General features: G+C 42.4%; 1 protein-coding gene across 2 annotated transcripts in view; it reads left to right on the forward strand.

Annotated features, from left to right (window-relative positions):
• CEP95 (centrosomal protein 95) overlaps positions 1-16,658 on the forward strand; it is a 57,241-nt gene that overhangs the window by 29,122 nt on the left and 11,461 nt on the right. For both annotated transcript variants that reach the window (XM_066613557.1, XM_066613556.1), the window contains exons 8-16: positions 2,287-2,501; positions 4,565-4,637; positions 7,438-7,526; positions 9,005-9,123; positions 10,746-10,881; positions 12,041-12,155; positions 12,587-12,768; positions 13,331-13,423; positions 15,394-15,544. In XM_066613557.1, the coding sequence (XP_066469654.1) occupies positions 2,287-2,501; positions 4,565-4,637; positions 7,438-7,526; positions 9,005-9,123; positions 10,746-10,881; positions 12,041-12,155; positions 12,587-12,768; positions 13,331-13,423; positions 15,394-15,544 (1,173 nt within the window). The remainder of the gene's footprint in view (positions 1-2,286; positions 2,502-4,564; positions 4,638-7,437; positions 7,527-9,004; positions 9,124-10,745; positions 10,882-12,040; positions 12,156-12,586; positions 12,769-13,330; positions 13,424-15,393; positions 15,545-16,658) is intronic.

The following is a 16,658-nucleotide window of genomic DNA, read 5'->3' on the forward strand; positions in this document are numbered from 1 at the left end:
AGTTAATTAAAAACAATCTAGATTGGTGGGCACCAGTACTGGCTTTGTTATTTTCTTATATTGATAAAACCAGTCACATACCAACAGGCTGGGGATGGCAATTATTGTCCCTATTTTCAAAAAGGGGAAGAAAAATGACCCCTCCAATTTTAGGCCCATAAGTTTACTCAATATTATCAGCAAATTGTATGCAAAGCGTTTGCAGGAGAAGTTCAAGGATTGGTTAAATCAAGAGAACATAATAGCAGAGGAGCAGGCAGGTTTCAGGGAGGGTTGATCCACAATCGACCAGTGCATGGTACTTCAACACTTTGTAGAGAAATATCTCACTCTATGCAGCCTTTATAGATTTAAAGGCTGCTTTCAACTCCATCTCAAGAACTAAACTATGGGAGAAGTTGAAGGCTACTAACATTGATTGGCGCCTGCTTTTTCTTACACAGGCCTTGCATAGAGATACTTCACTAAAATTAAAATGCAGTCTGCAAGGTCACCTCACTAAAGTGGTACCAACTCAAAAGGGGGTGAAGCAGCACTGTATTCTGGCCCTGCTTCTTTTTAATTTCTGTATCAATTTGATGGTTGACCATCTACAAAATCCCAACTTCCATCCCCCTAAATTAGCTGGGAGGCCTATTGCCATCTGTCTTTATGCAGACAATGCAGTTATTCTGTCTAGAACACCTATTGGCCTTAAAAGAGCTCTGAACTCTCTGAATGTGTATTGCAAGGAAAATCAGCTGGTGATAAATTATAGTAAAACTAAGATCTTGGCCTTCTCCAGGAAACCAAAAATTCGGTGCTGGAAGATCAATGGCTATAAAATAGAGCAGGTGTCCCACTTTAAATATTTGGGTGTGGTATTCCATACAAATGGTTCTAGGAAAGCGCATGGAGAATAGCGTTAAGCGGTCAGCAGACCTCTTCTGTTCTCCAATTTATGCAAAGTAAAGGAGCCCAGTATCTGCCAGCAGCCCTTAAATTGTTTGAGGCAAAGGTGATGGCCCAATTAGTGTGCGGAGCGCAGTTGGAACCTTTTCCCAACATCATGATAATGGAGCGTGTCCACTCTAAGTTTATTAGGGCCACCTTTAGTGTATCCAGTACTGTCTCGAACACTTTTTTACGTCTGGAATCAGGCCTGATTAGGATAGAGGCCGGTGTCTGGATGGCCATTTGCTCTTACTGGTTAAGACTGCACCTATACTCATTTGGGTTTGCTCCCCTAATCCTCCAAGATGAGTATAAATCCAGGTGGATTAAAGGGCTGGAATGAAAACTGTCCTCTCTGGGATTTTCCATGCCATTTTTGTTTGATATGGGATTGGCTCAGGCAGTAGTTAGGATTAAGCAGCGGATCTTTGACATAGAGCGCCAGGAAGACCTTAATAATGTCAGAAAGCTTTGTATCAAGGAGGAGCTCAGATGTATAGCTGCCCCAGCTCCCTACCTTTTCCAGTTGGAAATCCCAAGCCAGAGAAGGATGTTTACATTGGGGCGGTGTGATAGTTTGCCCTCAGCTGTAGTGGAAGGACGCTTTCGGAAGGTCCCATTTTTGGAGCGACTGTGTCCTTGTGGGGCAAACCAACCAGAAACCACCAGTCATGTTTTGCTGGATTGCATTTTTTATAAGGATATACAGTTATCCCTTATCTCCCCTTTGTTAGAAGAGCTCACCAAATGCCCAGGTCAAGATTATAGTCATTTCCTTCTATCAGATGCAAATCCAGAGGTAACACGGAGAGTGGCTAAATTTTTAGCCACTGCAGTTAGCATCAGGAGGAAGAGAGTGGATTGTGGCCTTCCAGGTTGCTCATAGAGGAGTATTTCTATTCTGAATAAGTTTTTAATTCAATATGAACTAGAAGACTTTCAGAAGTACCTTCCTCAGTTACTGTACTCTGTTCAGTCCACAATAACTAATCTAGACTTAGGTTTATTAATTGTTAGTATTTTATGTTAAGTGCCTATGTTAGGATGCTGTGATGTGCTATGTTAGGATGTATGTTCAGTTGTATACTATGAATGTATTATTTTTATGCTGGTCGGTGACCATAATAAAACTGAACTGAACTAATTGGCACTATTCTGCCATGTCTTATACTGCAGGAAGATTGTTACTTCAGAATGTACTTATACTTTTCCCTTTTGGGGCAGTTTTTATACCTTGTAGCTAGAAAATCAAATAAGCACTTTTGGGGGGAAAAAGTTTTACTAAACTCAGTGGGACTTGCTCCCAGGAGAAAAGTGCAAAACCTGCAACCTTAAATTGTTTTTGTTTCTAAGGAGCAGCAAAAACTTCTGAGTTGCCTAGAGAGCAGTTGAGTTCTAATGCTAAGAAGCTTGGTGAACCAATTCGCCCAGCTATTCCTTTGCAGCCACCCTACCAGCCTTCTGCAGCTAGGGCCCTTTACCCGGCTGAAAAAGACAATGAAAGTTCAGGCAGATCTTCAGTGGTGACGAATGATGTGCCCACAAAACCTCAAGGACTTGGCTCTAACGTAAGTGGCAAAGCTTTCCTTGTTCCTAATTATATTGTCAACATTTGTATTTTCAGGGTACCTATTCTAGGATCAAAAAACCTTTGGTGTAAGAGAAGAGTTAAAACAGTTACACATTGGTCCATGACTGGATTGTAAGTTAGGCAGCAACCTAACATGTGAGGACTAAACATTCTACAGTCTTGCATATTGTACTTTACAATTTATGGCGCAATTCTAATCTTGCCTTATGCTGGCACAACCTAGGATGTCGTGAACATGCCATAGAGCACGATTGTGGCACCTGGTGAGTAGGCTGTACTGATGGGAAAGTCTGTGCCATCTTGCCAGTAGTGAATCCAGAACCTATGCCTCAGGGAGCAGGTAAGCTCCCACTTGGTGGCACAGGAGGTGAGGAGGAGGAGGTATAACAGGGTGGGGGAGGGCAAAGGGGGGTGGTTCAGACCCAGGAGAGGACAAAATCAGCAGTGCTGGCCTACACCATATCCTATTCCCTCTCCTGGGCTTGAAAGCCTGACACAGGTCATCTTGGACTTAGGCCAGCAATTTAGCTAGTTGCAGATCCAAGTAGTCTCTTGTACAGGGTAGGGTTTAACTCAGGCTAGGGTTTCTCCTCCCTTACCCCGAGGAGATCTCCATCCTGCTCCTTCTCTGTACTGGATACAGCATGGGTCATACAGCTTTGCTGCACCAGTGCTGGTTAGGATTGGGCTGCCCACCACTGTGCACCCACACTTTCCCTTGGTTTGTCATCCCCAATCCTCTTTCTTTACAGGTTGGTAGAACATCTCATCTCAGTGGCATACTGACCCTCTACTTTCCCCAATAGGTTTTCATTAGGGATAGGGAGAATGACATGTATTAGTATTGACAGGCTATTGGAGAAGGAGGACAAAGTTGATAACTGGAGAATTTAGGGAGGGACATAAGAACTGGAGGGGGGCAAATCAACTGAATCAATCAGTCTCAGCTGATTTAAGAGAATCATTATAAAGTCTTGTTGAAATAGTCTCATACCCTGGATAGTCTGATCAAATAGAAAAATTAGGAGCATTTTGGAGGTGGTCTACACCCACTGCAAATGGGATGCATTCCCAACACAAGATTCAAGATTTCTGGAAAGAGATGGCTGCTATTTTATTTTTTCATATTTGGTCCCAGAAGCCAAGATATCTTTTAGGGCAGGGCAAGCATTTTGGTGCAAGGACCATATTGGGGTGTGGAAATCCTATAGACTAAGAGACCATAATGTATACTACTTGTTTGAATTATCCTCATAATTATGATTCCAGGTTTGTAGCTCTGGGGTGGAAAACAAAACGTTTGCTTTTCTTGCACTCTCTACTGCTAGTTCTCTTACACCTGGCCTTCTCCCAGACCGGGCATGCTATTGCTCATGCTATACAGCAATACAGTGTTTGTACAGGGGAGAAGGTACTAAGGGCTGGATTACTAGTTGGGGAGGCACTTGAAGGGTCAGATCATAGGCTGTCAAGGGCTGAATCTGGCTTTGGGGCTTTATTTTGCCCACTTAGGGAATAATGTTTGAAGTATACATCCAGAAGTAGAGGTTAATCTACTATTTACATGAAGAATTGCTAGAAAATGACTAAAGGGCTGACCATATCTGACATAGTGAATAGAATTTGGAGTGTTCTCTATATGGTAAAGCTAACAATCATGGTATAGTGGCAGAAGGGAAAAGAGAAAAATAAGATTAAAATCTCTTCTGAAAATTAATAAGACCTCAATTTTTGGATAACAGAATTCAATCAAAATATATCTTTGATAATACCATATTGGAAGAAAAAGTATAAAATGTGCTGGGTAGCAGCCACAGTTGTCCTTGCTCCAAAGAACGGGAATCTGTGGGTGCGACATGCTGAATACTGAAATTCATTTTACTCCCATTTTCATTTATGTGTATCAATATTGTGTGAGTTAAATTATATGAAAATTAACAGTTATCATGTGCATCTCTGTATTCATTTCTGGTTTAGGTTTTATGTACTGGTACATCAAAAAAACTATTTTGTAAAATTGCATATTCAACTTTCCTGCAGGTGGAGGAACCCCTTGAGCAAAAGTCTGAAACTCCTTCAGGTGGCATCCATTCTCTGTCAAAGGTCACTTCTGGTAGGAACAAACCTTTGATTCCTAATTTGAAATACTATATTTCAAATATATGATCTCTTTAAATACAGGTGTTTTGCTACTCTGAATTGATGACATGAGATAAAACAGGCATTTGAAAAACCAGTGCTTGGGCGACTGTCTGTTTACCAGTTTGTCTGGTTTTGTTTTTTAATGTAGTGCACTATGAAAATGCTCTAGCTCTAAAGGCATATTGCGCTATATGCTTACCAGTTTCTCCTGAATTCTTTTATCTCCATCTAGAGCAACTATTCTCAAAAACTGCTTGGGGAAAGCCATAACAATTAAACTAGTTTGCCACAGATCTAAGATTGAGTGAGCATAGCCTTCCTTAGTGACCACATGTACAACCCTTGTTGACAAAACAATTCAGTTCCCTTGAGACTAGCTAATCCTGAAGTCTTTTCTCTACTAATGAGATATCCATTCTTAATAAATGTTACTGCTTGAACACACATTAGCAGTAAATGCTGCTGGACACAAACCCATTCCCAAAACTATGGTTAACCACTCGATGAGAGGCATGGCCTGAGATAGCAAATACTGGGGGGGAAAGGGGTGAGCAGGAGATATTTGAGTTAAATTTACAAGTAATAAATCCTGTTGCAAATTATCCCAGTAAAACTTTATAAAAAGCTTCAGTGCTCATGTGGAACTGGCTTTCTAATTGTAATGTCTTCAATCCCAATTTTTTCTCTGTTGCCATTTACTGTCGAAAGTACTCTTCTCTCCTTGGGACTAGGAATTGCCTATATAGGTCCAATTATACACTTGTTATACACTGATTTTTTTTATACTCAAATTTGACAACACAAATGACCACTGCAAATGAGAAGGAATGTGCTGATCCCTGGAGAAGGGGGAAATGCATCCCTTTAAAATCACAGTTTAAAAAAACTGCTTTTCTTACTGTTGTAGAGAGACAGTCATGCATGCAATTGCAGGTATGAACTAATTATCCATGGATTTTTCCGTCATGGAAAAGTCCACGAATTTTTCTCTCAATGCAATGGGAAGGGTCAGTGGCGTCACTAGGATTTGCGTCACTCGGTGTGGGAGGCCTGCGCATCACCCCATGCAGTGGGTGGGGCAACACCACCCAGGTGGTGGGCGTGGTGATGTACCATCGCCCCTCCCCCACTGGTTTTTTGGCTGCACCTTTTGATAGAACACAGATATTTCAATGTGGTTTGCATTCTGCATGAAATTACGCATTGATTGATATTGATTGATAACATGATGGTATTATTCCTCCATACTCTGATTTTAGTGATTTTGAAAACTAGTAGAGGCACATGCACACACACCCCGTGTCAACTTACTACACCTTACTGCAGCAGTTCTCAATCTTTTAGCAGCAGGACCCACTTTTTAGAATGACAATCTGTCCAGGACCCATTGGAAGTGATGTTATGGTGAAAGTGAAATCATCAGGCAAATAAAAATAAATAAATAAAAATAATTAAATTAAAATAAAAGAAATAATTAAATAAGGGAGAGCCAGTCCTGTTCCACCAAGTGAATTTTCTCTGTCATCTGCCTGCAATAACACTCCCCAAAAAAGAATCAGTGAGATTTTCAGCTCTCTCCAGTACCCAGTTTAAAGTTCTTCTATTTCAAGCATATCGGGATAAAGACCCACCTGGCTTTACAAGTGCAAAATAGAAAACATTCCCCTTACCAGTTGAAGCCTCTTTTTTTTTTTTTTTTTTAAGTGGGGGGGGGGAGCTGCCTTCTGGAGCATTTGTTGTGCTCCAGTTTCATCGGATTGGGACCATTCTGGTTTCCTCACATTCCCCTTTGCCTGGCCTGATCACAAGCCAAGGCACTTCTGCCTACTCATGAGTAAACGCAACTGTGAGGCTGTTTCACTTTCCCTAAGGTTCAATACATTTGCAGCTGGGAGGGAGGGATCGCCTTCCCGGGTGTTTTTGGGGGCTGCATTCATTGGATCAGGACCATTCTGGTGGTGGTGGATTCCTCTCAGCCTGCCCTTTCCATTGGACTATGGCAAGTACATCTACTCACAAGTAAACACGCGATACGGCTTGATTTCACTTTCCATAGGGCTCTACATTTTTTCCTTCTGGTTTTTTGGCCATAACATTTGAAGGAAATGAGCTATTTTGCTCTGGTTTTATGCATTGCATTCCGCTGGCAATTCTGTATCCAACGGTATATGGCATGTCGGGGTTGCTCCTAAAACCGCGATTTTAGTGCATCATCCCCAGTGCGCGTCATCGCCAGTGCGCGTTATCTCCCCTTGTGCATCACCTGTTGCGGCTCACCCCCCCACACCCCTTAGCTACGCCACTGGGAAAGGCCCCTTAAATTAAAGGATAAAACTTGTTTAATAATAGCCTCCTTAATGTGAGAGAGGGCAACCTGCAGACAATCCATCAATCATCTCTCTCCAGACACTTGGAAAGGCTTTACTCTGAGCCAGCGACCCCTCCCTTCCCCTTGAGCATGTGAAAGAAAGATAATCACTTTGCATTGGTGAAGGGAGGGGTGGCTGGCTGGGAGTGAAGCATTTCTAACCACCAGGAGAGAGAATGATTGATGGATTGTCTGCCTAATGACTCTGTCTTACATCACAAAGGCTGTTTTTAAATTGCTAGCAAAGGGACATTGTTTTTTAAATGAATTTGCTTTAATGCAATTTTTGCCATCCATGTGAGTTCTGGGAACAGAACCCTCACAAATGAAACTCAACCTGTACTTGTATTTGCAAGAATACAATTAATTTGCCAAATTAATTTATGGTGACTTTTGTTGCCAGATCTCCCAACTGGAGCTGATGAGCCAGAATCAAAAACGGGTGGAACTGATGAACCAGTGCTGGAAGATACATTAGATGGTGCAGAAACGGTAATGCTTAGTTGCGTAGCTTGTGAAGTATAGAGAGATGAGAAAAAATTGTTGTATTTAATTTTATGATTTGCTTCTCTGTCTGAAGACACCAGAGGCAGAGCCCAATTCAAATTCAACATCAATCACTTTTAAAACTAAAATCCTCATGGTTCATACTGTCTAAAACAAGTGCATAGTAATGGTATTCTTATGATGATTTGTTTCTATAGCACCCTCAGAGTGTCTGGCACTTCTTACAGAATGACCAAAACACAGGCAGGTCACTGTCGGGTGACATTCTAAAATTAACTGCAGAGAGGTGAGGAAGGTTGAGGCAACTACAGATACAAGAAGAATATTGTTCCTTTCGTACTTCCTGAGGCTTGGTTTTAGAAGGGTCTGCGGACTAGGATGTGGCAAAGGCTTTGTGAAAAAAATCGGGTTTTGCAGAGGGATTTGCAAGAGACAGAATCAGGCAGGTGTCCTAGGAGGCGGTTGTAGGCATAGAGGGTAAACATTGGATGAACAGCTGGAGTAATTGAGTAGGAAGCCCAAAATGATGGGGCAAAGCTGGGTTATAGGTTGGGATGTATTGGGGTATGTGGGCAGAGCGCTAAGGGGAAGCAAGTGCATAGAGTGTTTCCAAGATAAGGACATGGAGTTGTGTTGGGTCCCAGAGTTGGAAGGAAGCCAGACCAAAGCCTTTGCTTGGTGCTTTTGCATCATCAAAAGTTTTATTTTTGGAGTTTTATTTATTTACAAATTTATATCCCACTTTATCTCCCTCTCAGGCATTCATTCTGTTCTGTGGAAATAAAGCAAAGATTTTTTTTGTAAAGACTTAAATGTGATCTGATGCTTGTGTCATGGTTTTTGTCCAGTTTTAAAACAGCAAATGCAGTTTCCAAAGACATTAACATTGATTTATTGTTACCCCTGCAGTTCAGTTTACTCTGCTGTTTGGCACACAGTTGCTGTGCTCATCCCCAAGGATGAGATCGTTGTCTTTACTGCATCATTTTGCCACTCAAGCTTTCATGGTGCTTCACAGGATGTGCATAACTTGAGAATGTTTTTGTTTTCCTTTCTTGCACTAATGGGCGTACCCCACATATCATTCCCATGATGGAAAAGCGTGCAGTCTGAAGTGCTTGTGACAGTCTCTTGTCTGAGAGATGGAATGCTGAGATGGAAAGGACTGTAGTTCAGGCTGTCTTTTGGGGGTGTACTTAGAGGCAAGATGGTTTAGTTTATAAAGATATGGCACATTTGATGCTGGCTGCTTAGAACTTGCTGTATTTTTCTAGCCTAACAGCATTGCAGTCATACTACATCACACACTTCCGATGTTTTGAAGAGCATTTCTGCCCTAAGCTGCTTTAAACATCCTACCAGTGATTACAAACACTATATTGTGTGACCCTCTGCTCGATTTTAACACCAGGCGTTTTGTTGAATGTATTGGCTTTTTTGCCTCCCTTGCCCATCTTTAACAGGAAGTGGAAGAGAATGTTCAGTATGAAGCAGCTCCTTCATCCGCTGAGGACAGGTTGCCAAGATGCAGATCAGCACAAAGCACCAGACCCAAACAGAGGAATCTACTTCACAGAAAAAGGTGCTCCATGAGACGCTGAAGTTTGGTTACTTTTATTTAGCACCCCTCAGTATTTGCTTCTTTCTTCCAGCCCAATAATGTCATGACAAACTGATACATGCTAATAGTGGATGCTATGCTGATGCAGGGGTCTATGCTGATGACACCCAGCTCTTTTTCCTCCTGATTCCAAGGAGGCAGTCAAAGTTCTGGACCGCTGTCTGGAGGCTCTTAGGAGCTGGATGTGGGCAAACAAGCTGAAATTGAATCCTGATAAGACAGAGCTTCTCCTGGTCCAGCAGTCCAAGACTTGGGTATTGGACTATTATCCTATTCTAAATGGGGTTGCACTCCCTCTGAAGGAGCAGGTCCGCAGCTTGGGAGTGATCCTGGATCTGCAGCTGCTTCTGGATTTTAGCGGCTGTGGCCAGGGGAGCCTTTGCTCAGCTTCGGCTGATTTGCCAGTTGCGACCATACCTGAGTCGCTCAGACCTGGCCACGGTGACCCATGCCCTAGTGGCATCCAGATTAGACTACTGCAATGCGCTTTACGTGGGGCTGCCTCTGAAGACGGTCCGGAAACTGCAATTAGTGCAGAACTTGGCTGCCCGTATGGTTGCTGGGGCTCGTCGGTTCGACTCAGTCAGGCCACTGCTTTGGCGGCTACACTGGCTGCCAGTTCGTTTCCAGGCTGAATTCAAAGTGCTGGTTTTGACATTTAAAGCCCTACGTGGCTCGGGTCCAGGGTATTTGAGGGACTGCCTCCTTCCATACAATCTGACCTCAGGTCATCCGAGGGGGCCCTTCTGAATGTGCCGTCACCAGAGGAGGTGAAGGGGATGGCAGCAAGAAAGAGGGCCTTCTCGGTGGTGGCTCCCCGTTTGTGGAGCTCCCTTCCCCTAGAGCTGAGAACAGCTCCCTCTTTAGAGTCCTTTCAGCAGGGGCTTGAGACCTTTTTATTTACACAAACCTTTTAATGCTGATGCAAGGGGGCATGGCCTTATTTTTTTTGGGGGGGGGACCAATTGTTTTGTTTGTGTTTATTGTTTTTAAATGTTTGATTTTTATAATTTATATTTTTCATGGTTTTCATATTTTATTTGCTAGCCACCTTGAGTGCTCCTTTCTGGAGTGGAAAGTCGGGATAGAAATTATACTAATAAATAAATAAATAAATAAATAAATAAACTCTTCACCTCTCTCTTCTTGTGCAAAATTCCATTTATGAAAGCTAGGTACTAATTCTTGAAACATGACCTCTTCTATCTGAGGAAATAGGATTCCAGTTATAGAACTAAAGAAGTTGGAGTCACCAGTGTGATTCCTGGAACTTCAGCTTTGTTTGGGGACACTGTCCTCTATGCTACACTGTCTTGAGTTTTGCTGAAATGAGATTTACTTATGTAGCTGCCTTCTGCTGAGTTGGGCCTTTGGTCCTTCTAGGTCAGCATTGTCTACGGCACTTACTGGCTGTGGCTCTCCATTGTGAGGCAGGTGTCTTCCTTGGTTGTACCAGGAACTACCAGAAAATGAACGAGAGATTTTTGCATGCAAAGCAGGTGCTCTGCCTACAGCCCTATTCTTGGTTAAACCCTATTTTGATAAAGTTTAGGCTTATAATCAAACACTTTGTGTTTTCTCAGCAAGCATGAAAGTTCCATCACAGACTCACTTGCAGAGGAACCTCTTTCCCACAGATGGGCCAAGGAAGAGCTGTCCAATCAAAAGCTGTATAATATGTCAGAGAAACTTTCCCGCAGACTGAATGAACTTGATGCAGTAAGTAAGCACCTCTTGTTTTTGGGGACATCATCACCTTGGGTACTTCAGCACTCCTGTACTATTAACAGCTGTTGGGGAAACCTGATGATGATCTAGAATCAGCCAATGATTCTATGAGCGGGTAATGTGTTGTATGTGTTGCAATGCAATGTGGCTATTGAGATTAAATAGATATGGGCCTGATCAGTGTCTGAATCAGAAACCACTGGGGTTCTCCAGTAAGCTGCTCTGCACTTTTTAAAGGAAGAGCAGGACATAAATCAAGAAAAATCTGTTAAAAGTGTCGTCATATCTCTAGAACTTGGATACTAGTTATTTACCAGTGTTCTTTTTGTAATTTGTAACCTGCTAGCTATTGATAAGACTGCAGTTCTCCTTTAGTGGAGATTATTAAAGGAGTTCAGGTAGCACCCTGCAGATTTTTCCCATTATAGGGTGAGAAATGGAAATTTCAGATCTCAAGCAGGGCAGAGGAATTTGCATAGCTATTTGCCCAGCTATTTTTGTGGCTTAAAAATCGAAGCAGAAGCTCAACTCTCAGCAAAGCTTAAAACACACATAACAATATATTCTGAGGCAAGAACATCTTGTCTAGGCAACTGACTATCCTCCTTTCAGAGTGGTGCTGCATTTTGTAGGACAGGCTTACCATGCATTTCCTATGATGCAACAGAAGATTGTGGCTCCCCCTGATGTCTAAGCCAAGAAGTTGTATGAGGAGGTACTTATTTCCTTGCCCTCTTCCACCTATTTAGCGTGACCCATTTGCTGAATTCACCTGCTTATGGAGCTCTGAAGAGGGGATACTCCTTGCAGGGCTTTATGTGCACACTAGGCAGTTTTTAGAAGAGAAGAATAGTTACTTTAGAGATGGTTTCAAGTTACCAAAACAACTGGAGTGTATGTACTATTGTGCTTCCTGCATAGTGCACTCATCATACTATTGGGAAGCAGCAAAAAGCTTCAGTGTCCAAATGTTGAGAAATCGACACAAGGTGTGTGACCTTGGTTTTTGAATAGATGTAAGGCTGTATTTAAAGTAGAAATTCTCTGGCTGCTCTTTAAGCACCTGGAATATGAGTTGGTACTAGGTTGGCCCTATTGTTGGCAGCTCTGGAGTGAACTCTGCCAGATAAATGAATTTTCTTTTAAACAGATGTTAAAGCAAGCTTTGGGTGAAAGAAGCAGGGAGGAGTCCTCAAGTGAAGATGATAAACTTTCTCAGCACAGTGATAGTGTCATGGATTACCGTCAAATGAAACCGGAATCAGGTAAGAGTTCAGTGTGTAGAGCCATGCAGAATTGTAGCTTTCCTGCAGGCAAGTTTATTCTCTTCAGTGAATGTGAGTCTTCTGAGATTGGTGGATTGTATGTCACAGTGATGGCTAACCCTAGGAACTTAAGCAATAATCAGTGTTTTTCATAGTGTTAAATTGAATGTTGGAAAAAAAAACTCACTTCATTTTAGCAGTAAGAATTGCACGGCTGAAAAATACTATGTAAAGTGTTGGAATGGGATAGCAGAGCATTTGTTCTTGGAGAGTTGTGGCAGAGGGACCTCGGAAATGGGAGTTCTTAAACGTTCAGCTCTATCTGGCTGCTGAAGAACATTTATACTGGAGAACCAACACTGGTGTCTGTATGCAAGTGCCTTTCCTTTTAGTATCTGTTACAAAATGCTGAAGACTTGTTTATTTCATAGCTGCTCCACTTCCAAGAGGGTCACCCAGCAGGCGACGGTCACTGTCAGCTTCCCCACCTCCATCCAGCCGTCAGCTGTCAACTGAGTTGCACGATGCACTATGGAAAGATGCAAGAGGACCAGTGGGGGAAATACGTGATCGTCTGCAAAATGAAGAGGAACAGAGGAAATTAAGAGCCAAGGTAACTGTAACAGGATTGCAAAGGAATGCCCTCTGTAACCCCATTAGCCAGTATAAAGGCATTCTTCCAGTCAAGGTTTCTTGACAGCACAGGGGCTGCATAGAGGCCTATTGAAAGAAAGCTGGGGAGGGTTTGTCTGCTAACACAACAGAAAACGTTAGATATTTATAAGCGATCTAGGAGCAGGGTTAGGGAGACTTTTGTGTAGAATTGTTCTGATGCCTACCTAGATAATCATGAATTTGCTGGAGTTGTGCCATTCCGTGGCCACCCTAGAAAATATGCAGTCGCTGCCATCTTGTTCTCATAATACAACTTGAACTGATAAACCTAACAACTGCTTAGTACTTTGTCTCATTTTCTGATTCTGTGACATTTGATGCTTTCTGTTATCTAAAATGCTTTTTCTAAATTGCATGTACTTCTGACTGCCTGTAGTTACTTGCCAAAGCAAGTGTCATTTTGACTTTCCTTTCAGGCAGTGCTAATGGCTTCATTTGATATTTTTATGCACTGCTTAGCACTTCTTATAGACATTAACGGGCCTTACTTTGCCTTTCAGCTACTGAGTAAAGCTTATGACAATGAACTAAGAGCTTATGAGGCTAGTGAAAGATTTGAACTTGCGAAAATAAGAGCAAGGGCCAAGGAAACGGTAAGGAGATGCATAAGAGAACAAATGTACTATTAGGGATATGAATTTTGGGACTCATACTGACTCTTTAGAGATTCTAGAGAAGGATTTCCTGCATTTCAATAAGATTCCTACCAACTGGTTGTACTTTAAACCATGTATTTAAAACAATAAATGAAATGTGGTGATCACATGCTCTTATTATGTGACCATAACATTCATATACTAGAATTGGCAGATACAGAAGCATCTGGTATTGGGCACAGTAATGGCAACTTCTTATTGGTAGCAGGAATCCAGTCTAACTCTGCAGGGTCCCTGGACATTGTTTTTCCCACACTACTGGAGATTGCTTAACAGAAGATGAAACTCAAGATTTGATTTCTCCCCATACAGAGAATTCCCTCACCTGAACTGTAGTCTCTTAGCTACCAAAACCAGTTAGTGCAGTGTTTCTCAAACTGTGGGTTGGGACCCACTAGGTGGTTTGTGAGCTAATTTCAGGTGGGTCACCATTTCAATATTTTATTTTTAATATATTAGATTTGATGCCACCATGGTATGTGACTGCATTTGGAGAAATGTTACAGACCCGTATTTTAGCAAGCTACTATATATATTCTTTTAACAATTATAGTAAATGGGACTTACTCCTGGGTAGGTGTGGGTAGGATTGCAGCCTAGGACTGTTAAAAATGTTCCTGCTTGATGATGTCACTTCCGGCCATGACATCACTTCTGGTGGATCCTGACAGATTCTCATTCTAAAAAAGGGGTCCCAGTGCTAAATGTGAAGAGTGCTGTCCCAGCTTTGCAACTTTTGGAATGATGTGGTTGGTAATGGTTCACCCTGGTTCTTCTGGATAGATCACAGGCATTCAGAAAATGGCTAGGGATTTATCACCGCTTCCCTAAGCAAAATGGTGCTTTGACAAGCTGGAAGGCTGCTGATGACTGGCTTTATTATCCTAAAGCACTGCAGCCACCACAGAAGATGGTTAATCTGCATTCCCTTGCATGTAGTGCGCTGTCATGCTACAAGATCTTTGAATTTAAGCCACTGATATTTGAAGATGGGTAGAAAATGGAAGTTTTTCCTTGGCCAAAATATAGTTCTACATGTATACAATAGATATTTTGAAAAACTGAAAAGTCAGGCATTTCATTTCCAAATTAACGGTATAGATTACAGTGAACTCTTTTGTAAAGTTAACTATTTCCGAAGTTCTCAATTTCCATGAAAATGTTGACCAATTTCAGTTAAGCAAGTTAAAACCCATGCTGGTGCTTCCAAAGATGCATTGCCATGTGTGTAATATTGGTGTAGCTGCTTGGGAGGTGCTTTCCTGAGTTGCTCATCAGTCTCTTGAGTTTGCAGGCTTTGGGTAAACCATCTGAGTAGAAAGCCCATGTTCTGTTACTGTCCTTAGGGAGCATCAGGGGTGGAAGAGAACATCTTGCATGCATGGCTTAAGAGAACATTTGTGTGCACCTTTCTATCAATTAGAGCAGTAGTTCCCAAACTGGGAATTTGGGATCTACCAAGTGAGTCGTGACCCAATTTTGGATGATTTGAAAGTGACAGGACAGATTAGGAGATGTGCATCAAGGGTTAAACAAGCTGTTACTGGGGTGGAGCACTACTGCCCATTATAACCACAGTCTCATTTATAAACCAGACTGCAGCTTCTTTGACCTCTATAAAGTTTGGGAACCACCGAATTTGTGTCAAAAAGGTATAGTTCTTAAGTTCCTATGTGGGGGCTGCATTTTCAGCCCCTAACCTGAAGTCAGTGCTTAGCCCAGCATTGTACAGCCTTTAAAACCGGGGCACAGAAAGCCTACCCTTGCTTGCATGCCATTTGTTAGCCATGTTTGAGGGATCTGGTCTAGTCTGTGTCAATTGCTTGCCATTTTGTGTGTGTGTGGATGTGTGGTGGGGGGATTGCTGCACTTTTTAGTAACTGTTCTCCCTGTATGTTTTCATGTAGGAACGAAAATACAAGGCAAACTTCTTTAAAGAACCTCCAAGAGCATCACTACCAGTGAAGGTTTATTCTCGAAAGAACGCACCTCGAAATCCAAAGCTCAGCCAGTGGATTTCAAGCAGAGGGGTTGCACAGCCAAAGAAAGTGGCTCCAAGTAAGAACTTGAGAGCAGTACTTGGTAGAAAGCCTGGCATCTTTTGAAAGTCTGGGCTAAAGTCCAAGAAAATGGATGTCATGCCAAAATATACTAGTGAAAGCTTTTTTCCTCCTTATGACCTCCATATGTCTAGACCTGTTGTAAGGGAAGCAAATTCACTTGCTAGTTTGTAACTGTGGATGCCCAACATATTTTTTAGAGCCAAGAACTTGATCTTGGCAGCTTTTACCACTACTTTCTGTCCTGTCCCCTGCCCATGCTTCCAAGTTCAGGCTAGTCACAGGAAGGATTTGTTGTTTTTGAAATGAATGCCCCAAGCACTCCTGTCAGCCTTGAGCTACACAACATGATGCTCAACTCCCAGATAAGTTGAGAGCATCTGTTTGTATGACTTTCATCCACACCTCTAACTGACTTGGAAAGCAGCAGCTGTTGTGGCATTCCTACAATCCTGACAGGAGAGATGCATTTGCAAAGGGTGTGCTCTCTTTTTGCAGCCCAAACCCACAGTCTGAATCTCCAGTTCAGGATGGCCAGTAGGCAGCATGGTTTCTAAGGTATGTTTGGACACCTGCAGGAAGTGCCCAACCATATTGTTTAGTGTATTGTGCAAAGTTGGCATTGGAATATTTAGATGGGTTCTGAGCATCAACAGGCCAGTGGGTATTATGTGATCAATTAGATTCTGTAATCTTGCAATATAAATATGCGCTTACCCTGCCTAAGTTGATCTGCTTTCAGGGTACATCATTTTAAATGAATTTGAAGGGGAAAAATTGTGCTATGAAGACTAGTATCAGGCAGAAAGACCTGGAACTCCAGGTTTTGGAAAGTGCTGGCAGAAAAATTGTATCATCTGGTGACAGATGATTTGAGATTGCCCAGATTTTTGGAGGGAGCAGGAGCAAACCCACTAGAGCACAGAATATACAGCCCTAGACATATATGTCCTCTGACTTATTGCAGAAAATGCTGGAGTTGGGTACACTGGTACGGAAGGAAAGGATTCCCTGGTGGAGATGGAGGCATTCCTGACGGGTGGGAATGTCCCTTGTCGCATCCTGTAGGCAGGTCAAAACCCAAAGGGTGGAGCTCGCTGTGCACAGGGACC

Source organism: Tiliqua scincoides, chromosome 2 (genome assembly GCF_035046505.1).
Source record: "Tiliqua scincoides isolate rTilSci1 chromosome 2, rTilSci1.hap2, whole genome shotgun sequence".
Lineage (NCBI taxonomy): Eukaryota > Metazoa > Chordata > Lepidosauria > Squamata > Scincidae > Tiliqua > Tiliqua scincoides.